This window comes from Accipiter gentilis, chromosome 2, assembly GCF_929443795.1.
Source record: "Accipiter gentilis chromosome 2, bAccGen1.1, whole genome shotgun sequence".
NCBI classification, from domain to species: Eukaryota; Metazoa; Chordata; class Aves; order Accipitriformes; family Accipitridae; genus Astur; species Astur gentilis.
Genome location: NC_064881.1, coordinates 16,943,704 through 16,969,233, shown reverse-complemented (window position 1 = coordinate 16,969,233; position 25,530 = coordinate 16,943,704). Strand labels below are relative to the sequence as shown.

The following is a 25,530-nucleotide window of genomic DNA, read 5'->3' as shown; positions in this document are numbered from 1 at the left end:
ATGGCGAAGAGACCGCGCAGGTGAGTGTGGCTCCGGCCCCGGCCCGGGGATCGCTGCGCCTTCAGCCCCCCCCTCCGCCCCCTCCCGGGCGGCCGCTGCCTTCCACCCCACCGCCCCGCGCCCAGGTACCCCCCCCCCCCCCCCGCGCCCCGGGATCCCTGCCAGGTGCCGCCGCCGGCCCGGCCCGCCCCGCCCCTCACCCCCCCCGCCGAGCTGTGCTGGCGCTGCTCTCGGGCTCCTTCCACCTCCCGGGCCTCGGGTGTCACGGCCCACCTCCCTCCCTCCCTCCCTCCCGCCGCCCTCCGATTCCTCCCTCGCCCGGCACCCGCACAGGTATCTGCCTTCCCTCCGGCTTACGAGCAGCAGCTCTCGGGTATAAATCTCGCCTCTCGCTTCGAGGCTGCTCTCGCTTCTGTGCTTTCGCTCAGACCGTCTTTGTTGTAGCTTACCTAGCTTTTCTTCTCTGTGGTCACTGAGCCTGTCAGCAACGACTAGGTTGTCTCCGCAGTAGCTTTTCCTGCTGGTTACTTTCCTTATGCTGCAGCGATACTTATTGCTTTTCTCCTCCCGAGTGGCTTTGCCACAGCCTCGATGCGAGGTTTGGGGTTGTTCGGTTAAAGTTAATGTTCAGGCCTGCTGACTTTTCCAGTGTTTTAAGTGCACCTGCTTTCTCTGATTTGGCATGTTCTTTGATTGAGCATGTTGCAGTCTAGCCTGAAATATTCCTGAGAGAGAACGTTTTCCTCGAGAGCTTCAGCAGCAGCCCCAGATGGTTTTGATACATCTTTTGTTTTATTGATATGAAAATGGGTGTGTCTTTACTATGTATTCAGAAGGTGGGTCCTGGAGAACTGTTTTATTGCTATAGTTATTCTTGTCCTAAATAGAAAATCGGTTTCTGAAAAGTGATAAAGAAACATAAAAGGATGAGGAAAGAATGCTCATTGAGTACTACTAATGCGTGAGTTACCTGTGGCATCTGGGGTTTACTGTGATTGCATGCTTCTCATGGAATTGGGGATGGTTTCAAAGTTACAGATATTAAAACTGGTTCTGCGTTTTCCTCTGACATGAAAAGTGTTCATAAATTAATATTCTTTTTCTGCAAAACTGCAACTAAAACAAGAAAGCAGTGCTTTGGGTTTCTAGTTGTGTAAGGAACAAAGATTCATTAAGGAGCTTTGCCGCCAGAGGCTAACAGCTGGAGCTGTCTATACTTAGCTTGTCTGCAAGAATCAGTTTGGAGAATGTTTATTGTTACTGCTAATCGGCATTTAGTAGTTTGAGACTTTCATCTGTGGTATTGCAAACAATGGTTGCATCTTTGCAAAGCTTTAGCTTGTATTATCTCCCATGGCTATGGAGTGCTTTGATGTCATAACTGAAAATACAACTGGTTGTGGATAGCAGAGGGATGTTGGGTTAGAGATTGGTAGTCTTAGAGGAATACTGCGTCAGTATGTGATGATGATATCTCCAAAATTAAATCGCTGTAGTTAGGAGTTTACATAAAGGTGATTTCAAGGTTGTTAACCTAGGTGTGGAGTAAGGAGAAAGTATAATTGTTTTGCACCAAATGGAATTAAGTTTAATTTTGTTGAACTGCTCTTGGTTTTTGCATTTGGAAGCTTAATTTTTTACTTTAATCGTTCTCAACTCAGAGCTGCAAAGACAGCACAGAACTCATGAAATGCTTCATTGTTCCAGATTTGTTATTTGATGAAATTTGGTGGCTGCATTCCACTTTCACGCAGTATTTTGGCACAGTTTCATAACTGCAAAAGAATTGTCAGATGACCTATAACAACCCAATGTGTTTGAAAATCTTTTCTTTTTAATCAAACTTAACTTACTTAAGTTAGTAGTCCCAGCCATTCATGTATATTTAATTTATAATCTACTAGTGTACTAGTCTAAACAAGACTGAAAACTGAAAACAGCTATTCATGTGGAATCAAGGTGCAAGAGAGGTTAGTGCCCACTTGGCTGGCCTTCGCACCCGTGAAGCGTATGGCAGTGGCCAGGCAGCTGTGCCGGTCTGGCTGTAGGACACATGTGCCGCTGGAGAACTCCAGGTGCAGGGTTCTTAACCGCTGCTGCCAGCGGGGACCCTGTGTTATCCAGTACCAGTGCTCTCGTCAGCATTGCTGCCATGTATGTGGAACCCTTCCTCTTTTTTAAAAACCCCACTACTTTTCATGTAACTGATGGCTGTTCTTGAACTGGTTTGCTGTGCAGTAGGTGAGGAGATCATTTTGACAAAGGGCTTAATCACAAGGCCAAATTTTAGTTATAAGTAAACTGTACGGCTTGCTTGGTATGAAACAGGATTATAATACCAAGATATGCTCCTTATAATACTAAGATATGCTGCTGAAGTTTGTTGAGAACCTGTGGGAGGGGGAAGAGAAAACTCTTACATACCTGTGAGTTTAAGTCCCATTTTCTTAAGTCCTAAGCCGCTTAATGCAAAACTCTTACAATCATTGTGTTTGCAGCTTTTTTTTTTTTTTTTTTTTAAATACTGTGAAGAACTTTAGAACTTTAGCTGGCCTTTAGACAAGCTTACTGCTTTGTGTTTCACTGGCTCCACAAAGTTTTAGTATGCTTACGAGTTACTAATTCTACTGCATCATGAAGTGAAGCAGGGCAAATCCAGATGTGGTGTAGGGTGTAGAAGGAATGTTAAGTACACCTGGTCTGCAAGAGTTCGGTACATACTATCCTGTAGTAATGCTTTCAAGTAAGTAGTGCACTTCTTGAATGACCATATATTCATGTTAGCCACAGAGAACATACTTCATGGGAAATAACAAATATACTTAAAATGGTTGATCAGCGTGCTGTGTGGGTGAATTGCATGTTCCGGAAAATAATGTAGAGATCTGCCATCTGATAAGTTCTTAGGACACCAGCACAAGTTAATTCCATTACTGGAAAAGGTGTTTGGTTTTTTTTTTTTTTTTTTTTCCACTTTTGGTTGAAAAATGGAAGTAATTTTCAAGGCTGAGCAGAACTAACACATTTAGTTTTGAACTTGAATTTATGATACATTGTGCTTTATACTGATAATAAAATGGAGAAAAATTAAGATTGCAGTGGAAACTGCTTTTAAAGCTGTGTATTTGGATGTGGCTTTGCTATAACTAATGCAGATAAACTGTTCATCTTGTTGTTAGGCCTAGGTTTCCACATGTGTTTGAATTTATGCTAACGTGAGTCACTGACATAAAAGTTTAAGTGATCTTTCCATGAAACATTTCCCTGTGCTAGTTGTTAAGCTTTGTTTATCAAGGCTGTGAAGTATGCATTTCTCCAGTAGGTGGAGTGTGATCTACGTGGAGTCACAGAGGTTACCTGGCTTCCTCCCCTCTGACGCTTAACTTACAGGGATATTTCTGTCTTCAAAGATTTGTATCTCATTCCTTTAACATTGAGGCAATGCTTTTATTCGAGGCAGGAGCCCACTTAAAACCTCAAGTTGACGCTAAATGATTGGGCACTCTTGTGTTGTTTGAGTTATGGAGGTGGAACGTGAATGTATTTTGCAGGCTAGCAAACCACTTTATAAGCTCATTTGTGTAAAATAAAGATTCATGAATGTGTTAGAAAAACATGGTCTTAAACAACAGCTTTTGCTTCAAATTTAAGTCTTGACTTGGAATGAATTATCTGTCTATATCCTGGTACGTGGCCTTGAAGTTAAAATTAATTCTGTTCCTTTGACAAGGTGAATATAGGCTACAGCTGGAGGCAGATCTTGTATTCATGCAAATTCTGTATGTCATTTTAGAACAATACGTACAGATTGGAAAAAAGCTACAAGTAGTTAGAAAAAAAGTTATTTAGAGTTATTTTAAACTCTATTTCTATATTCTTCACTCTTCTGTTGTACTCTGCAGTGAGGAAGATGATGACCTTCAGTATGTGGATCATGACTATGAAGTACCACAGCAAAAAGGTTTGAAGAAGATATGTAACAGGGTGAAATGGACACGTGATGAGGTAATACTTTTTTTGGCTTTAGTTTCATTCCTATATGATATTGGTAGCATATGAAATATGTTATTATTAAGTATTGTATTGGGATAGGATGTAACATTTATTGGCTGAGGTTATGTCTTAACAGGATGAAAGACTAAAGAAGCTGGTGGAACAAAATGGTACAGATGATTGGGCTTTCATTGCTAGTCATCTACAGGTAAGTTGAATCTCTCAGTTAAGTTCCCTTTTAATATTTATTTACTTTGGTCATATATCTAGTTTGGAAATAAGGAAAAATAGAAATCAGAAACACATAGTAGTAAAGAATATTTTAAAGGATGCTTGTAAATTGGACTTGAGATCTAGCCTTGGAGAACCTTATCAGCTCAGGCTGGGTCTCAAGTAATGTCTTGAAATGATTGAAAATAATTTATGTCTTCTGTCTGTCCACACTTCCTATTTGTTTTCATTCTGGAATGTATTCTGGCTTCCTATTGTTTGCATCACTTGTGGTGGTTACATCTACGGTTCACAGGTTGCTTCTGAAGCAGTTAGGGGAGGGGGTTGCATCTGAAAGACTGCTTGAAAGGAGCAGGATCGTTTTCTTAAACACCTTAGGAAAAGGGGAGTGGGGTGGTTTTTGTTTTTTTGTTTGGTTTTTTTTGCTTTCATTTGGTGTTTGTTGGGTTTTTTTTTGTTTGTTTTGGTTTTTTTTTTTTACAGTGATGTCTGCTTTCCTAACATATGTAAATCTTTCCACCCAATGATATCTTTGGTTGCTACAAAAGGAACCTTAGCAGGTTTCTTGGAAGTTTCCTACTGATCCTTAAAATTTCTTTTTCTGTTCCAATGGTCAGGTGGAATGAGTAAAAGAGATCTTGGTTCAAATGTTAAATGACACCTTAGCTGTATGAGCTGCACTGGTAGAAAATACCTACAACTAGAATAGATGATGTTTGTTTCTTTTCTAATTAAATGTTATAAAATGCTTACTATAAAAACATGGCTAGAATCTAAGGCTGAAATCACTACCTGGAAGTGGTATTGAATATTCAAATGTTAGAAATAAAAAAATTACACCCCCTGCCCCTGCCTTTGTGGTTCTTATGATATTGAGTGGGATGATATGGTTGTATGAAATTCCTGTCTAACTAGGTAAAAATAGACTTGAATTCTAAATGCTTAACAACTGTAACTTTTCATTGTTCTCATCATATTTGTGCAACTGTGATGCTTCTGATTTTTTTTTTTTTCCTAGGTGGCCAGGTATAGCTATCAGGGAACAAACACAAAGCTTCTAAATTTAAGGATTGCATAAGCAAATCACTATTCCTTGCATGTACATTATCCTCTTCCAAAAAGCAGTGAAATGAGCAAATGGCAGAGGAAAGAGAGATATCAAAAAGTTTTTATATTAAACTGTTTAAAAATATAATATTTGATGATACCGATTTGCAGGTGTAGTATGGAGTTACATTTAACAGATCTAACAGTTTAATTTAATAAAAAGTTCTCCAGCTGAAAACAAATGTTTCTGGAGACAGAAGGCTATTGTTCAGCTGGGCCCAAGTGAGGCTGAAAAAAGGCTCCCCAGCTATCATGGGAAACATGCATGGAGGATCAGGTTGCCCACTGCAGAACTGGTGATGTTGGAAGGAACTTCTCAAGATCATCTAGTCTGAGCCCCCTGCTCAAGCAAGGTCAGCTGTAGCAGGCTGCCTGGGACAGTGTCCAGTTGGGTTTTGAATATCTTCATGGGTGGAGACTCCACAGCCTCTCTGGGCAACCTGTTGCAGTGTTCAAAGCCAAATAACAGAGGCTGGCAAAATTAGCACTTGCCTTGTTACTGATGGTCTTTTACTAGGAAAACCAATATCGTGAGTTACTAGCATGTAAAGGCACTCAAACTGCTGTGTTTTCAGAACCCCATTTCACTATTGGGCTGTGTACAAGTAAACCTCCCTCTGTTCTGCCAAAAAAAGTGACGATGGCTTAAAGGTGACCCTCAAGAGAGGGAATGCAGCTTGTATTCTCTTTCAATTTACTGCGGCTAAGGCAGACCTGAAACAATTTTGTTTCATTCCATCATTTGTTTTGCTCTTCTCCTCCAAATATGTCATGATTTCAGAAATGTCTGGAAGGTAAAAACACTAAAAGGCCACAATTTCAAAATTTTTCTTTCATCGAAAGTGGGAACAGCTATCCTGTATTGAGTCTGTCTTTTACAGCTTGTCTCCACCAGGAAATGGTAATGTTTTGTAACAAACCCTAGTGTGCTTTTAGTCATACAATGTTTATTTGCGATTAACTTGAAGGTACTGTGATCAATGTAATTTTAGATGTAACAGCATTTTGGGTGTGTTTTCTGGTCTTGCAGACTGCTTCTTGTTTAACTTCATCTTAGCATGGTTATGCCTTTATTTGGTAGACAAGTCCAGCAAAACCTTGAAATCGGTACTTGCTATCCAGCAGCTTGCACTGAAGAGAGTAAATTGTCATGTCCCAGTGTTATAAAAGGCGTACTAGTATGTTGTGCTGGGGCAGGCTCTTATCTGCATATTTCTAAGGATTGGACCAACTACCCTGAGAGTCCCGAACTTTCCTAAAGACAGCTTTTAGGAGGCTAAGTGAAAGCTTACCTCTCTTTCATAACTGGGAACAATATTTCAAAAGATCTTTAGTAAAGCTACAGAAAAGCACCATCTGTCCTGAGCAGAAAAAGCAATGTTGTTTAATTAGTATGTGTTAGCTAAACTTGATATAAATCTGTTTTCCTTAACACTCTAGTAAAGAGCTGAGAATATATTCATTTGAGTCTTAGAAAAAGGTTTATTTTATTTGAAAGAAAAAGTATTTCCTTTAAAAATTTCTTTCCTTATATACGTTATAGAGAATATCAAAAGCATGTCAATTACAGAGTTCAGAGAAGGTGTGCAGTAATGAGGACAAAAATAATTCTAAGTTTTTCTTAGAATAAGTTCTGAATTGGATTATCAAGAACATTGAAGTAATTAGAGCTTTGTGCAAGGCTGTTTTTTTTAGAGAAGAGTTTTTATAAGCAAATGGAAGAAGAAATAATAAAGGAGAATTTAACTATTGTACTTAGAACAAAAGTCTGAATGAGTCTTTTAATTTGAGTAAGCTAATAATTCTGGCTAGCTAATATTTACAGTTTTATGTATTCAAGAGTTTAACAGCTATACTGGTCTTCTAAAACTATTTCAGAATCGTTCAGATTTTCAGTGCCAGCATCGATGGCAGAAGGTACTAAACCCAGAATTGATTAAAGGTCCCTGGACTAAAGAAGAAGATCAGAGGGTAATAAAAACTAATTGATACTGTACTCTTTTACTGTAATAAAAACAGCATATGACTGCTAAGAATGTGTACTTTTTCTTAGGTTTCATACCCAAAAAGATGATGTCTGATGCATCTTGTGACAAAGATAATTACATTACAATATGCTGTGTGAGAAGAAAAAAATATGCAACTGTTCTTAAGTAGATGGAATGTCTGGTCTGCTCAAGCATTTAATTTCCCTTTGCTTAGATTGCTAGCTGAACTACTCTAGTTTACCAAGTAGAGGAGATCTCTTTACAGCACTAGAGATCAAAGGTCTCATTTACATCTGTTGTTCCTCAAACCCACTAGCCGTAAAGGGGTTGGGGATGAAGGAAATTCTTTCATACTCTACTTTTAAAGAAGCCAGCAATGGTGTTTTAGACTCCTTTTCCCCATCTCTGTTAATTCACACTGCAGCTTTTTGCCTGCAAAACCTGGACTGCCCTGTTAGGGAGGTGAGAGGTGCACATAACAGCTTTCACATACAGTATTTCAAATCAGCTGCTTACTCCCACTGTTTAAAACTTGTTTAAGATGTTTAAAACTAGTATTTGTAAACTTGTGAATGTGGTCTTCCTAATCTTTTTTTTTTTTTTATGGTTCTCATCAGTCATTTAAGAAAAAACTTCTAATTTATAAAAACGCGTAGAAATGGCATGGAGATTCGGAGTAGAGGTGTGGGGTTTTTCCTTATACTCATGTTGTTGAAAAAAGTCAAACCAAGCATCTTTACCAGCTTCTTTTTTTGGTCTTTCCTAATGTCAGCTTATGCAATGAGTGACAGAAAGGAAAAATCCAAATGACAGTTTTCATCAATATATACTTACATTCTAAACACTGTGACTTTAGAGTTAATAAGCAATTTTTTGATTTCTTGAAAAATAATTTTTAAAATCCCAAGTCACTGTCTGCCTCTTTAGGCCTAGTATCTTATCAAGTTGACTATTACAATCCTGTTCTAAAATGGCAGTTTATCGGTCTTCTCAGTCTGATTAGGAAAATTAGGTTTTGGAATTATAACATCCTTTCATCTGTGTTCCAGGTTATTGAATTAGTTCAGAAGTATGGTCCAAAGCGCTGGTCTCTAATTGCAAAACACCTGAAAGGAAGAATAGGCAAGCAGTGCAGAGAGAGATGGCATAACCATCTCAATCCTGAAGTAAAAAAGTCTTCATGGACAGAAGAGGAGGACAGAATAATCTATGAAGCTCACAAGCGTTTGGGAAACCGATGGGCTGAAATAGCAAAACTTCTTCCTGGAAGGTGCTTTTCAACTCTATTTGTGTTAAATATTAGAATATGGAAAGCTGTTATGGCACAACTCTTTCCAATGTAATTTGTTAATCAGAGAGCATCCGTTGAAACTTATGTCACAACATCTTTATCTTGATAGATCATGAAATTTTTAAAGATCTTTTGCATTTGATTATGTATTCTTTAAAAGCCATAAAACCAATAAAAAGACCTTTAACACTCTGCAGGTTCCTTTAAAAATCCTCCTGATCACTTAGAAAAAAACTGTAGTAGAGCTGAAGAGTAACTATAAGTAATAGTGGAAGAATGCTTTAACATCCTATGACTTGATAATTAAATATGCATTTGGGGTGACTTTCTTTTTGGTTTAAGATCAAAAATCCTTTTTAAATTTATTTTTGTGGAACACTGCTTCTTAAACAGGACACTCGAAAAAGAGCATCTTGGTAACCTTCAAAAGTCCTGGCTTAGGAGTCATGCATTGCAAAGCTAGTTGGTCACCATGTATTCTCTAAGCTAAGAATGAATTGTATGCATTATTCTCCTTATCTTTGTTTCAAGTGTGATTGCCAACTTATATGCTTGTGGAAAACAAAATCTTAGTGTATGAAAAGTTTAAGAAATTTTTTACCTTGTACTGATAATTGAAATTCAATGTTAAGCTGTCCCTCTCTGAATTCAGTCTTTGTGTTCAGGGCGTGACTGTCTAGCTGTGTCTAAGGAATGTCAGCACTTGTTATGTTGGGAGAATGAGTCCTTAGAGATGTGTGTTTAAAAATTTGACATTTTGATTAAGTACACAATCCATGAATCACAGGAAGCCCTTTGGAGGAATGGGAAGGGAATGGATTGCATCTTAATAGAATTTCAGAGGGGGAAGATGAGTTTGCAAGGACAGATGCATTCCTTATTCACTAACTTACTTGCTGAAAGTAACTTCAAGATGAGACACTTAGCTAAAGATTGGATCCTAGACCTAGAAGATTTGTAAAGAGTTTAACACTAGTGGGGATGAAAAAAGGAATACTTCTTGGAATTGAGCTTAAATGAAGAATGGGCCTTAAAGCAATCTTTATTTCTGTGTACCCCTCTCTAAGGCTAGTATTTTAGGCTGTAATGCATTCATACTCTACTCTTGCCTTAATGCTTGTCTAGTGTTAAAAGTGTTTTCAGCCTGCTTGTCAAAGGCATTTTCTTTCCAAGGGGAGTGACAATGGGTACTGGTCTTCTGCCATGCCTGCTTTCCCCATACAAGATCAAGGACACCAAGAGGTAGTGGAAGGTTCTTCCACAAAGCTGCACATAAAACTCAGAGCTGGGAATGCAGGCTGTTGTTTTTTTTAGATGTATCTTCCACTGCCAAACACTAGCCACAGTGCCCTTATTATGCTGTGGGACAGCAGGGTGCTATGTAGCCTTAGCTTTGTGTTCTGCAAATTTGTAGCAGAAGGTAAATAATGCAGTGACAGAGAACACATAGTTGTTCCAAGTATCCAAGAAAAAAGGTTCTTGCCCACAATGATAATAGCCAGAACCAAGGCTTTCTCTTTTGCTACTTTTAATTTCCTGCAGACTTGAAGTTTAGTAGAAGGAAGTTTTGAAAAGGGTAGCTTTCTAGTAATTATGCCAAAACCCCACTGATAATAGAACTTTCAGTCCAAGCTGCTGGACCTTTCTGGATTTGTGGGTTCGGATTAACCTACTGTACAAACCCTGTATAATTATGCCATATATTAAACTTTGAGATGTGGAAACCAGTCACTGTTGTACACTTTCATTTTAGGACTGATAATTCAATTAAAAATCACTGGAATTCAACAATGCGAAGAAAGGTGGAACAGGAAGGATATTTACAAGATGGTATAAAGTCTGAAAGAGCTAGTTCATCTAAACTTCAGCCCCAACCTTGTCTGACTATGGAACACGTGCACACTCAGAATCAATTTTATATACCTGTTCAGACACATGTAAGTTCAAAATCCAGAATAATTAGTATTTCCCCATTTCAAATAATTTATTGGGTCTGGAACGAGAAACAAGTTGAAAAGAATGAAGATCTGTTGAGTATTTTTGTGATACTATGCTAATTTAGGATTTGTAAACCATAACAAATTGTTTATGTACAATAAAGTAGAGATAATTTTATAGTCTCCTTTTCTTTAGGGTTTGTAAAATGTTTTATGTCTTTTTAGATTCCAGCCTACCAGTATGCCTCACCAGAAGGCAGCTGCCTAGAACATGCTTCAGCTTCTTCCAACTTAGTTCAGGTAAATTGTTAACAGGCATTGTAAATTAAGAGAATGTACCATGTATTATGCTGTAAAATTAAGAGTTTAAAAACTTGTAAATTCAAAATGTCTTTAAGTCTTTATCATTCACTTAAATTTATGTGTTTCTCTGTAAGTAAGCTTACTAACTCAGTTGGTAGTTCTAGGTAGGAAAAATGAGCTGTCTTTACACATCCCAGAAACACAACAGTTGTGGTTATTTCTGACAGAAGTATGGCTTAAAACATAGTCTACTGGTTGAATCTTTAGGTTAAAATTATGACCTGTTAGTATTACCTAGCTTCTGAGAGATTTAAAGACAAGATTTTACTACTTTATATGTAATAAATATAACCCTATCTGAAAGACTCAGTTCAAAGCACTTACTGTGACTTACGCTTATGGCTGTGCTTTTTTGTTTTCAATAGGTTTTAGTTTTTTCTGACTGATAAACTTTTGTCAATTGGCTGAAGATGCTCTTTTGCAACATTCTAAATGCTAAGTATTGAGAAACTTTAAAACAACAACAAAAAATTGGATATATTTATTTCCTTTTGTTCCTTTGGGCTTACTTAGAATATATCTGAAATTCCTTATGGGCTGCAGTCTGAATGTAGGTCTTGGTTTGTAATGTGACTTCCTGGAAGAATTTTTGTGAATTTGAATTTAGTAAAAAGAATTATTTTAACAAAGGGAATAATATGTATTTTGTTTGTCCTAGATGTGTTAGAGGCATTCTGCAGAACTCTGTACCTAACCTTAAATTTCCCTGTGCAGGTCATCTGTTTCCTGTTGTGTTTTCTTCCCTCATCTCAGTATAAGAATGCAAATCATAACAAAGCCTCATATGACCTTTGACACTCTGGATTGCCCTATACAGAAAAGTATAAGATATTTTCTGTTCCTTGAAGTCCTCCCTAAACTGGGGAGTATAACTAGTTTTGAAACTCATGGTATATATCCTCACTTACCTGTATTTATAGCAATAATAGCAAGTTTTAAGGAGGTTAAAAAATGAACCAACCAACCAAAAACAATCAGTTAATTTTCTTTTCTGATAGCAGTGGTAGGATTGCCTGTGTAGACACTCTGTCAGAAAATGCTGATTTGAAACACTTTCTTGCACCGTTAGTGAGGATAAATAACTCAAAATTCTAGAAAGCGCATGAAAACACAAACACATCTACCAAGCTGCCAACGCTGTTGCTTCTATTAGATATAGAACTGAGTGACTTTTGGTTAAGCAGTGCTATAGCGCACTGAGCATTTACAGGCCATATTAGAAACCTGTTAAAATATTAGCTTGTATACCACTTTAACATCCGATCCATCTCCTGGTAATTGCGAGAGTTGTTTTACTTGAGTGACTACTGTATTACAAAATATGATACAGCTTGAACAGCTCTGTTCCCGCTATGTGTGGATTTCTATTTAAAATCTAGCTGTGTTATAATGTAAAATCTTTACTGTGGAGGGGTGATGAAGGTGGAAAATAGTAATGGCTTCTTTCTTAAATTTTTCAGCAGTCATTTATTGATGATGATCCTGATAAAGAAAAGAAAATAAAAGAACTTGAATTGCTACTTATGTCAGCAGAGAATGAAATCAGAAGAAAACGAGTGTCTTCTGTAAGGACTGTAAATTTCTGTAAATATTTGAATATGCTTTAGTGAGATTAATCCTCAGCAATTCAGTAATGGATGTTTGGGTTTTTTGTGGTGTTTTTTCAGCCAGCCTTCTGAAAATCAAACCTATGGCTTCTGGATTGTAAAACAAAGTCTATATATTAGAATAGAGGCAAATTATTTTTAGTGCAGTTTTCCAAACTGTGAAAACAGCAGAAATATGACCTGCAATTTGGCAGTTGTTCCTAAGACCCAGGTTTTTAATCCTCTTCAAGAGGTAGCACATCTGTTGATATCACCACCATTCAGTTTTATAGATCAGCAATGTCAATCATCTGTTCAACAGAGAAAGGTGAAAAATACATAGATTTTGCCCTATTTGATTTCAAAACATCCTGTAGATTATATTTTTATCAAACTTCTGTGTGGGTGCTTGCAGTACTTGATATCCACATTTGGACATGACAAACAATATGTAAATTTTGTACAGTACAAACTTATATGTACTTCAGTGGAATTTAGGAAACTTGCAGATGACAATCATCTATTTCCTCAGGGACAGAGGGCTGTGAACATCAGACACCTAATCAACCCAACCATATTTGTCACTAATTTAGATTACAGGTGAACTTCCAGTTTTATGTGGTGGAGCTATTCCTGGCATTCTCTTGAAATAGTGCAATGTTCTGCTTATCTAGTGGAATCTGCTTTGCTTTTAGATTTCCAGTGAAAATAAAAATCTAATTCTTGAGTACTAGGCAGTGTACTAAAATGGGATAACCATTGAGAAGTAAACCATGAATGCAGAATCTGTGTTAAAAAAAATAATAATCAGATCAATCAAGAAGTGTTTCACATTCTAGAAATGGTTTCTGATCTTAAAACGTACCTGTGTTCTGTAGTGAAGATGACTTCGTAATATACTCATGTTCAGGAACACAGGAAACTTGCATCAGAGATGGTTTCCAATACAACTCATAATTACCTAAGTTACAGGCATGTATAAGATATGAATGAGAGAGAAGATAAAAATCTTACACAATTTGAGAATGTTGAGTATGTTAATGTAAGGAGAAGACTAACTGTATTAATGCAAACAGATAATTAGTGTTTGAAAAAGCAAAAATCAGTAGCTGTGCTTAGTCTTTCCACATACTATTTTTTTTTTTCTTCCCTGTGGTCACATAATTGACTCTTCAACTTCTAAGCTGAATAAGATTAACATGTTTCTTCATACTTTTTAGCAAGCTGGAAACCTACCTTGTTGGTCTGGAAGTTTTGTCACGGAAGATTGTGTGTCTAATACACTAAATAGCTTTGGGGAGCAAACAAGTGACTTCTACAGCATGGATGAGACCCATGGCACATCTGTTCAGCAGAATTCACCACCTAAGTATTTGGCTGTGGAAGCAAATACAATGTTATCATCTCTACAGACCATTCCAGAATTTGCAGAGACGCTAGAGCTTATCGAATCTGTAAGTCTGTGTTTATTCTAAAAAAAAGTTTATTTAGGAACATCAACTTACACAATATGTGTACTCTTAAAATTACCTTATTCTGCAGTTGTCTGTAGTTTCACCCATGTTGAGTGATGTTTTATTGCCTGTTTTAAAAGAATTGTGTTTTAAAATATTCAGTGTTTCAGGATTGTGTGAAAGATACAGGGAGAATAATTCAGTATATGGCTTCTGGAGGTAGAGAGCTGCTAGATTGGCTTGGATGTTGTGAAATAATTTTGGATTAGCCTGCTAGTGTTCGAGTGTTTTGTATCTTGCCTCATAGGATCCTGTAGCGTGGAGTGATGTCACCAGTTTTGAGCTTTCAGAGGCTGTTGCATCTCCTGTAAAGCCAGCTCCAGTAAAACTAATGCGGATTCAACACAATGAAGGGGCTACTGAGTGCCAGTATAATGTCAGCGTTGTGCTTGATGGCAAAAAACACGGTAGCATCAGTGGTGAGGAAGAAGCAGTTTTTCCAACAACCCCAAATGTAACAAAATTCAGCACTCCACCTGCTATCCTAAGAAAGAAGAAGAGATTGCGTGTTGGGCAGTCACCAGTTAATGAACTGAATGATGGCTTGTGTAATGATGCTGTCAATGTTGCACTAAAGCATACACCAGTGAAAACACTACCATTTTCTCCATCACAGGTGAGTTTCTTTTTAAATATAGCTAAACAGATTGCAGTGGGTGGATTATAAATTACAAGTACTTTTTTCCTTAGTCATACATTGTAGCCTAAACAAATATGTCCAAAAACTTCTTAAAACATCTGCATAAGTATAGATATATTAAAAAGAAATTGTTAAATAACCTATTTCCTCTGTTTTGAAGTCTAACTGGGGAGTGGGCAGGGACTCATATCTCAGCTTACACTTTCTCATGCAAGTAATTGTTGATAGAGACCTAATTAAGCAGCAGGGATTTTAAGGAGAAAATCAAGGTTTCAGCAATAAATATTGCAGATATCTTGGAGTATAAGTCGAGGATCGTTTATTGGGGTTTGTCAGTAAAAGCCCTTCAGATATATACATTTTTTTTTTTTTTTTTTTTTTTTTTACTGCTCAGTACAGTGGTGAAGTTCTGTCCTTTAAAGTTGCTTAGGCTTTTTTCTCTCTTACACTTAGTTTTTCAACACTTGCTCTGGAAATGAACAATTTAACCTTGAAAATCCTGCATTTACATCCACTCCAATCTGTGGGCAGAAAGTTCTTATTACGACTCCTCTACACAAGGAAATGACACCAAAAGATCAAAAGGAAAATGTGGGGTAGGATTATTGCATTAAACATCTGGTGGTGTTGCTGAAATAAAAACAAGTTTTCCTAAACATTGAGAAATTAGTTTACCTGTACGCATACTGTCAATGAGTTTTAAAACCCCTAACACTTAAATACTTATGTACAAACAAACTGGCTTCCTTTTTTTAACTTAACATAAATTGTCTTGTACTCAGTTAAATTTTTCCTTTTTAAAAACACTGAACAAAATCCAATTAAAGTTTAATATACCTGGGGTAATGCTGTGGTGATCTTAATACTTCCAGATTCATGGTGGTGATATCCGTTGTGTAAATTGAGGTATTTAAAATGCTTCTTAGATTCATTTTGTTACATTACTGTTGAAAAAGTAAAACATTAAAATGCATGTATGAACACTTTTCTATGCTTGAATAGTTTTAGAACTCCCACAATTAGAAGATCTCTTTTGGGTTCAACACCAAGGACGCCAACTCCTTTTAAAAATGCTTTGGCTGCTCAGGAAAAAAAGTATGGTCCCCTCAAACTTACGGTATGTGATGACATTGTTTATTTTCTTCTTTGTTAAAGTCTAAATGCCCTCTTGTTTTGAGATATTGTAAGTCCCAGCATGAGCTTAGAAAGCATTTTCTAACAATGCTGTTGCTTCAGTGACATTCCGTATTATCCTAAAGAACAGCTAGAATGTGAATCCAAAATGTTTCAGATTTTGCCTGTTAGACTAGTATCCTTCAGTGCAGTATGGAGGCATTGTCTTTTTGGATAGTATTTGATTCATAGTAATCTTAAATGCATTGGTTCTGCTTTTGTGAGTTGTTTTAAATTTGTGTAGCCTTGCTACATAAGTGCTAACACTGGACCTCTTATGAGGTGGTAACATCATTGTCTGAGATTTTAATCTTAATACTGAAACATTCTGTTTTTCAAAAGAAAAATTGTAAGTGAAGAGAGTGAGTGGGCAAGGGTCCTCCAACTGTATAATCTAGTAAGAGCAAACTGGCGCAGGTAATTGTGACTTTGTTACTTTAAATAACTTTCACATTTGACTTGAAAAACTGCATTATCTTTGAATCCTCTGGACTATGTAAGAGCTGAGTTGTTTTCTGGTTTTGGTTCCTCTACAGTGCTAGGACTGAAGGTAGATATTTACCATAGCATGGTAGTATTCTGAGAATTTTTTTATGGGAAGATGTTTGGGAGTGTTTTATCCTTCCTAGGGGCTTAGTTTAGTGAAGTCTACAACTTTCTTCATCCTAAACCCCAAAATCTTAATATAGCAATTCATGATTCCTCTGATTCTTCTGGTTGTCACAGAAGACTTTTTTTTGGTTGACTATGGATAATGTTACTTTTTGTTCCAAATGAATTCAATTTTTGCTCTCCTCCTAGCCTAGCTAAGGTATGTTAATGCATAATAACTTTTGGAATTCAGTAGACATATGCTTTTCAAGTTTTGAAAAAATTCCAGCCAATATATATTGACTACTTCTTTTCTGCAAACACAGAAGGTAGCTCAGACTTTGCCACAGGGCTTGGCACCATCTGTGTTACCCTATAGATTCACAGTCTCTCACTATGCAAATGGAGTGGTTTGGCATTCCTGTTTCTGTCCACTATTAACCTCCTGTTCAAAATCAAATTTTGAGGGCTTAAGGGAATTCTTCTCCTGTTGGTACACAAAGGAGCCATCTGTATGGCTTCTGTGAAATTCTGTACTGTACTTAAGACTATCAATGTCCTATTCAAAGATTTGTGTTAAGATTGATATAAATTCCTTTCCCAACAACTTGGGAAAGTCATACTTTTATAGTACAGTTTTTTAGTATGTTTGTATGCATGTATAGATACGTGTATGCGTTTAGTGTATATATAAAGTATTTCTATCCCTTTTGTCAGTGGATAACCATTGCTAATAAATGCAAACAAGTAGTTTGTATGTCTTCTTCAATGCTACCTTGCATTTTTTGAGGCACTGTGTGCATGTATATGTTTTATCTGGCTAGAAATAATGTGGAGTAAAATGAATTAAAAAATCTGCATAGCCTTGAAATGTTGATCTGTAGTTGTTAACTACGATAGCTTAAATCTTTTTATCTGTTGCTATATTTTGCAAGATCTCTTTTCTGGCCTACATTAGCTGAAAGTAGAATATGGTAAAAACTAGAAACTAATAGACTTCCTGTATTTTCTCCTCCAATTTTAATTAACTTAGTCACAACCACTTGCCTTCTTGGAGGAAGACATTAGGGAAGTTTTGAAAGAGGAAACTGGAACAGATATATTTCTCAAGGAGGAAGATGACACTGTGTATAAAAGCTGCAAGCAGGAGGTAACATTACAATAATTTCAAATAGGAAATAACTGCTTTTAAATAATATTTTACAGTTTTTATCTGCAAAATGTTTATTGCAGCACAACTCTTCTAAAAAAGTCAGAAAATCACTGGTCCTAGATCCATGGGAAAAAGAAGAGGTTGGTGCCCAGCTCTTCACAGAAGATAATAGTTTAGATGTACAGGTAAGTATTAAACTACTGAAAAGCATCACTGGCATCAATATTAATATAGAACTGAGTATCTTTCATTCTATCAACTGAAATAAAGTGTTTGGATTGAGGCTAGATTCATAAATCTAGAAAGTCACCTTCAGTTTGAAATACTACTTTAAGTACTTAAACAATACTTGAACATTGGGCTCTAATGCATTAATTCTTCCTTGCAGGCCTTCAGAGCAGGATTGGTAAAGTAATGTGGATGCTTTGCAGATTTGCTGTTACAGCAAAGCTGCTTCCATGCTGGTTACCTATAAACTTTAGCATATATGGCATCATCAAGTTCTTTAAGAGACCAGGAAGATGGCATTTGCCCCTGTGTTTTGCATGCTTAACAGTCTGGCAGATGTGTTCTGAAGATGCCTAATTGCGTATTAGCCAGCATGTTTTTTTCCTTTTCCCATTTCACATAGTAGGAAAATACTTTAAGAAGTATCAAGCACGTAGAAGATGAGGTTTGTGGGCTTCCTCTGCCTGAAGGAATTTGAATGCTTCTGGCTCAACAGCCAAGACATCAAAAGTTCAGAGATGGGGCTGTTTTGTTCCCTCATTCCTTTAAAAAGTAGCCCAATATTTTTCCAGTTGAGTGATTGAATAGATTAATCTTTAGTCTTGTAGTTTGTAGGAAAACTTTATTCTAATCTAGTTCTTAAATTAACTTATTTATGTGTTTAATTCTGAAAGAGTAAATGTCTGTGACTCTTGATCAGGTATAAAGCTATATTCAAGAGGTAGGAGCCAAATTCCTTAAAAAGAACAGGTGCTTAAGTCATATCCCTTTCTGATTATTGTAGCTGGTTTTCTAAATTCCCTTCTCAAATGCCTGGTAGGCTCTGTGCCAAGACTCGGTGTCTGTCTGCTGGGTGTTAGGTGCTCTGCCACCTAGTGGAAATTCCCAGCTTCCCCAAGAACATCTTGTCTTGTGAGGAGCAGCATTGCTGCAGCAGCTCAAAGCAGAAACAAAATGCCTGGTGTTCTTTTAGTAATGTCTTGTTATGACATGGTATATTGTGCATCACTGATGTTCAGGTTATTAGCTAAAACCAAGATACACTATGATGTTGTGGTATATTAAAGGCAGCAAGCTGGGAAAAAAATTGCTTTTCCTCTGTTTTAATGAGGGATGCTGGTGCAACAGGAACATTTGCTCTTAGCAGGAGACACAGTGGTAGTATCTGATTTAATCAAAAATGTACCAATCCTTAAGGAGAAATTGTGTGTCCATGTGACAGTAAGTTAGGAGTAAGGTCTGAGGTAGAATAAATATGTAAAAGTAGTTTAACGCAGTTTAATGGGGTGTTTTTATAAGTAAACAAGTACATACGCCACTGTTACTCTCATCTAATTTCACTCTCTATAGTTGCCATATACCTTTCTTCTGCTTTGCTATAGTGAAGCTGGATTAATTTCTTTTTATTTCCATAAACACTATCAGTTTATAAAACTCTTCTGGAATGATCAATCCAGTGCTTATTTCAGTTCTTAAAGCAGTTCCTCACCCTGATACTGATGTGATCTTAATTTTTTTTTACTGCAGTCTCCTTGTGCTTACTTTCACAAGAGTTGTACTAGAAATGAATTACAAGCTTTTTTCTTTAAAACTGTTCTGTAGTTACCACTTTATCAAGTCTTGTTCTTAACAAAACGTAATCAGCTGTAGCATGGCTTTATATGAAAGAAAATGTCTATTCAGTAATGCCTAAGTCATGCTAGCAGCTACATGTTTTACTGTGCTCAGTATTGACTATGAATCCCAGTATAGACCAGGCTAGTTCTTCATATGCTGTTCATTACTTTTTCTTTTCAGATTCTTTCCTAGGATCTTTCTGATAGTATTTGCTTTGTTTACATTTTGGCTTCTCTGATCACAGCAGTTGAAAACTTTTTCTTTTATTAAATACTAATTGTTATTCCTGTTCCCTACCCTCTGTTTTGTCAATAGTCAGAAAATGCATATACCACATCTTTATTAATGATACCATTGTTGGAAATACATGACAACAGATGTAACCCGACATCAGAAAAACAGGATACAAATCCAGCAAACAGAGCAAATGCAGTAATTAAGAAGAAAATGAATGCATGTGCTTCAAAAAATGTCAAAATGGAGAAAGCTCTTCAGGTCTGGATGCAAAGAATTCTGTTAGTTTTGTTAGCAGGTTAACAAAGAAGGTTTTTGTTTGTTTGTTTCTGTCTTGTACTAATGTCTAGAATTGTTCAATTCAGTCATGTAGTTTCAGCCAGTGTTTCCATGATCCTTATTTCTTGCCAGTTGGTCATTTGTCCATAAAGTGTTTATTCATAGCAGAGTTCTTTAAATGCAGCCCTGATGTTTCACTGAGTGGCCTCTAAGATTTAAACATGGGGAAAGACAATCAGTATAAGAGCAGACCAACAAAACAGGTTTGGGTATCCAAGTCTAGCAGTAAGAAGACTTGACTTGTTGCAAAGTAAACCTCTATAGCACCTAAGTGTCTCAAATATGGCAGGTGCTTACTTCATAACAAGCCCAGTGGGATTCATTAAGCAGAGTTCATCCACAGGTTCTGTTTGGTAATTATTCTTCTAATGTGCCTGTTCTTATACATCTGTATATTTTCCATACTGTTAAAACTGTAACCTAGTTTTTCCTCTGTCTTGACCACCAGGTTTAGGGAGAGATTCTCTTTGATCCGACTTGGTACCTGTTCCAGTTTGCCCCATAGGGAGTTAAATTATCAAGTTTTTGTGTCTTCTCAGAATATCTACAGCTCTGTGTTAATTAAAAAAAAAAAAAAAAGAGCAGGGCACCTGGAGCCTGATCTTCTATGCCCCGCTTAATTGCTTTAACAATGATGTGTTTTTAAGTACACAAATAATGGTATTACCTTCTGATCCTTTCTTATGAGAAGAAAGAACAAGCCTCATTTAATTGGGATATTCAAAAAAAAAAAAGAATTAACTGCTGTGAATTGCAGCAAAGGCAAATACATCTATCTGGCCCAGAACTATGCTCTTAAGAATACTTAAAAGGGGAGCTTAGTCATACTATACTCACAAATATTCTTATTGAACCATCTTTCTCTTTTTGCTCTTTCCCCTGAGAAATTCCCTCTCAGTTTAGTGGCCTCTCTAACCCTGTGTCCCTTCCATGAATCAAGTCCTGCTAAATTTATAGAGAAACTCAAATGGCTTATTTTCTCTATGCATCTATATGTGGAACTGATCCTTTGGATCAGTTTCTAGCTCAGTGTGGGAGGGAGCGAATCTTGCATTTTTCATTATGCTACAATCTGCTAGTGTCAGGTCTAATTTAGGGCTGCTACAAATCAGCCTGAGATTCAATAAATCATGTAAACGTGCGGGTTTTGCTCCATGGAAGAAGCAGGACTAGTGGCTCAATTATTCTTCCATTCATTATTTTATTCCTAATTCCTTTGCCGTTTCTAATATATTTCCAAAACATCTGACCGTTCTTCCACAGCTGCTGCTTTGGTTCAGTGAAGTCCTTCACGGTATTCTTTTATAGCTGCCAAACCATTTTGCCTTCCTTGGTGTCTCCAGACGACTGTCAATAATGTATTTTTCTGCCTGTTGAACTTAGGACATTTAAAGGGGTAGATATCCAAAGAGAAGATGACTTAATTAACTTCCCTTTTATGTATCAATTGTTGAACTGGTCTCTTTATAAGAGCGTTTTTCATTTTGTGTGTTAGAACTTAAAAGCGCAACACAGATGCACTGCTGGGGAGTTGGGTTAAGGGGTGGAGAGAGAGCTTTGTCACAGGTTTTAGTTATTGTATTGTAGAACTGAATCCTTCTCAGTAAAATACAGTATTGCTAGACTTTGGTAATTTATTATTACTCTGAAAGGTTGTATGAGAATTGCTCAAGCATTTTAGTTAAAATAATCTTTTTAACTGAATTTTATTTTATGCAGTCAAATTGTGAATGGGAAGCAGTTGTTTATGGAAAAACAGAAGACCAGCTTATCATGACTGAACAAGCAAGAAGGTATCTGAGCACATACACAGCTACCAACAGCACTTCAAGGGCTCTGATACTGTGATGGTCACTGCAACTGACAACCATCTCTTTCCATTGAAACTGACACAATGTTGAAGGCTATTCCAGCACAATACTTGTAAATTAAGTCTTTACTTTGAGACAGTCTGCCAAGGGAAACCTTAAAGCTACCTTAAAGCTTCCTTTCTTCTTTTGACTGACAAAGAACAGATGAAGCTCTCGTATTCTCTACGAAGGGATAGTACAGACAGTTCTGCAATGAATTTCTTAAATATTTAAAAAAGTAACATCCTAAAATATGATAAAGTATGGTAAAATACATTGCAGTACTGACAACATACAGTTTTTAGGTCTATTTTTCATATTTATTCCTTTGACTTGCATTGCTTTTTTTTCTGCTAGTGCATTTTCAATATAGAGTAGGTTTATAGGTTGTTACTGGTTTCCAAATGAGCAACATACATGACTGAATGTGCTTTTGCTTATGTAGCATTTTTCTAGTATATAACGAAACACAATGGAAAGGAGTATAAAGGAAGGATAGAAAGTTGCACTACTAATTTTTTTGGTATGCTGCAAAACAATGAAATTAACTACAGTGTTAAATATATTTATTTGCAAATGGTACTAGAAGTAGGCAGAGGGGGGTGAATTAGGTTTAGTGTAAAGCATCAGTATTTTCTTCATAAATCTCAAAATGAGATGATTGTTGAATGTATTGTACAGTATGTAGGAACAGGGAAAATTTTGTAAATCGGAAAGGAGTCTGTTTTTATAATTTATTTTCATTTTAAAGCTTAAATGTAGATATTTATATGTATGCAGGTTGTCTAGAAGCCAACGTTGTTTCCTGTTAAAACAGCTAAAATGAAAAAAGGACAAGTATAAAGTATGGAATAGCAGAAGAATTAACAGCGGTGAAGTGTACAAATTTATACTGTATGTTACATCTGCATAAAGATTGCACTATAACCCTTAAATCATGTTGGCCTACAAAATAATTACAAGGTATACCTGTATTATACAGAAACTGTTCCTGTACCTTGTTTAAATATATTTAGAAAGGAATGGTGGGGTCCTATATGTGACCCAGGAGTACTTTGTCCTGCATAGGAACTAAAAACTAATGCATTTTAAATATATTTAAAAAAAAAAAAAAGAAAAGAAACTTGGCACCTTGGTTCTCAAAACAATTGTATCTGCACTTAAGTTTGACCATTATATACGTACTAAATGTTTGAAGAGCAAAGAGATCATTCTTTTATTTATGAAAAATCTTTGTCCTTATTTAAAGGTATACAGGTCACAACAGTTGCTTTAGTTGCCTATTTTAGGTATTTGCACTTATTTTATGTCTCTTTTTTGTTTGTTTTTGAAGGAATGTTTGGTTTGCTTTTGTTGTAGAGATTTTTATGTGGTTAATTTCGAGCAAGTTATAATGGTGTGCTACCAACAAATACTGACAGGTAAATAGAATTGTACACTGTAGTTTTAGTTATTTATAATTCAAACACTCTTCCTCTCCACTCCCGGGTGTGCTGCTACAGATAGTGGCAGAATCGGCTTGCTGCTATGAGAGATGGAAAGAGCGAGCATCATATGCACTGTATGTAAAATTACAAAAATGATGTCAGGTTCTCTAGTTAACTTTATGAGATCAACCAGTACTATGCAGGGTGTGGAAAGTATTCCTATCACTTTAATATCAAAGATGGTAGAGAATAATTTATTAATGGAGAATTTTAACATGTTGAGTGGCACAAGGAAGGTAATGGGTTATTAAACTTTTTTAAACATCTCAAAGCTTATACAATCCTTATTTTTAGGAGCTTTTTGATATTAAATATTTGCCTGGCTATGATAGTAGTAGGCATAAACATTTTTAGCAGTTTTTAATTCACATCAAAATTTTAAGGGGGGGAAGGAACCCTGTATAAGCAAGGGACCAGAAAATACCCATCATGCCAGGATTACTCCTCACCTATGAAAATTGAGAGGAGGGAATTGGAATTCTTGGCAGTACTAGATTTAGGTGTGCATTACCAGAATGGATTTAACAGCAACATTTAACGCTGGAGACAGCATTTAATTCATAAAAAATAAAATAAGACATTAAGAGAGAATGAATATCTAGGATCTGGATGATATATTTCAGTAGAAGTGGTATCACCAAAACTTCCTATACCAAGTTTAAGCATAGATTTATGGTAAGTAGTATTAATTTGTGTTGGTATTGGTTGGATCGTTTAGTTAACTCCCACTTTGTTGCTTTAGCAGGAAGGTTTTAATCTTTCATATGTCAGGCATCTTTTATTACTTTTTGAATGTTGTGTGCATTTGCATTTCTTTCAGTTTATAAGTAGATTGTACATGCAGCAGCCAAACTTGCATGAAACCTAAATACATATTACTCCATATTTTTGTTTTAAGGTTTGACATAATGTGCAACAAATGCCTTGTTTATCTTAGTTTTTGTTGTACTACAAACTTTTCTTTTATGTAAGAGAATCTCACATACAATACAGACCATATTAATGTCAGAAATAAAGCATCTATGTACCAGGTTACTGTAAGTGCCTTTTATTTGAGAACTTAAAAACTCGGTGCTCGTTAAAGCAACATGTATGTATGTGTCCATGTGAAACGGCAAGAAACCTACCTTTTCTGGACTGGGCAGAGACAAACAGCAATCATGGGACTCAGTGGGTTACACTGCAGGATGGAGTCCATTGACATTACATGCTTCAACCCAACCTACTTGTAAGCCTTACGTGTATTTGGTTAACACTTTGTATTTGTCTCTCAAAACTTTAACACAAATATTTATGTATAGGAGACAATTTGAGGGATGAAGAGTGCTGCTAGTGTAAAGGTTTTTTACATTCCTTCCTGTCATTTATAGGGTAGAAGTGATATTTTAGTGTGTGTGCCTGGGTCTTGGGAGGTAATGCGAGTGTAAGCTGTGCAGTGTTATTTTTTTTTCTCTAACTAGTACTCACAAACATGTATTAATCTGAATTAGTGTTAGACTTTGACTCTTATTTTGCTAGAAGCATGGGCATTCAATAGATAATATCTATTGCTTTTCCCCCATTTTGTGACAAAATATAAACGACAAGCAATTAAAATAAGATAATCTGTTGAAGGAAAAGGACAAGAGGGACTAACACAAGCCAATTCTTTGGAAATACATCCTGGTAGTTTGTATCACCTGGCTTTAAGCTGTATAGGCAAACTGTGTCCATTACTGGGGCTTTGCTGGGGTTCTGGCTGTCATAACCACACCACTATATGAAAATCATGCACACCTGCTTGTTTATTGCATGTGTGAGGTTCTCCATCGCTTGGGTCAAGCAAGGTGGGCTGACTGTAGAGCATTTGTTCTTGTGGCTGGCTGCTGATGTCTGAAATCGGAGCGAAGTGTAGGTAGATGAAAGTGAAGTCTAATGATGTAACTAGTTCATTTTTCTGTCAACTTTGTGCAGTGAAAGAAAGTAGAGCAGATGGAGAGTCAGTAAGCCAAACTTGGAAGGAACTACAACCCCTAAGTTTAATTATACGAAGACTCTGGAAGCTTTATTTATGGGCTTGCCTTTTACTTGGAAGAAATGGTCTTTTAGGAACCAATTGGTGAGAGTAAGCCCAGTTCCTACTGCTATTATTGTGGTTTTACATGAGAATAACTTTACTAGAGTTGCACCAAACTAAAACGGATGCATTGTTGTGAGAGAATCAAGCTT

General features: G+C 36.7%; 1 protein-coding gene across 1 annotated transcript; it reads left to right on the top strand.

Moving 5' to 3' along the window:
• On the top strand, nt 1-22,855 carry MYBL1 (MYB proto-oncogene like 1). The gene is made up of 17 exons (XM_049828500.1): nt 1-20; nt 166-333; nt 3,903-4,005; nt 4,130-4,201; nt 7,210-7,302; nt 8,369-8,589; nt 10,364-10,547; nt 10,773-10,847; nt 12,371-12,475; nt 13,717-13,950; nt 14,258-14,626; nt 15,104-15,246; nt 15,653-15,767; nt 17,448-17,564; nt 17,648-17,752; nt 19,728-19,907; nt 21,705-22,855. The coding sequence occupies exons 1-17, from the start codon at nt 1-3 to the stop codon at nt 21,831-21,833; spliced, it is 2,433 nt and encodes an 810-aa protein (XP_049684457.1). The 3' UTR covers nt 21,834-22,855.
• The last annotated feature ends 2,675 nt before the right edge of the window (nt 22,856-25,530 follow it).

Bases quoted from the DNA above. Each gene is read 5' to 3' on its own strand.
- MYBL1 (XM_049828500.1), top strand. From the start codon at position 1: ATGGCGAAGAGACCGCGCAG. The intron at 334-3,902 runs GTATCTGCCTTC...TGTACTCTGCAG, and splicing joins CTCGCCCGGCACCCGCACAG to TGAGGAAGATGATGACCTTC. The intron at 10,848-12,370 runs GTAAATTGTTAA...TAAATTTTTCAG, and splicing joins CTTCTTCCAACTTAGTTCAG to CAGTCATTTATTGATGATGA.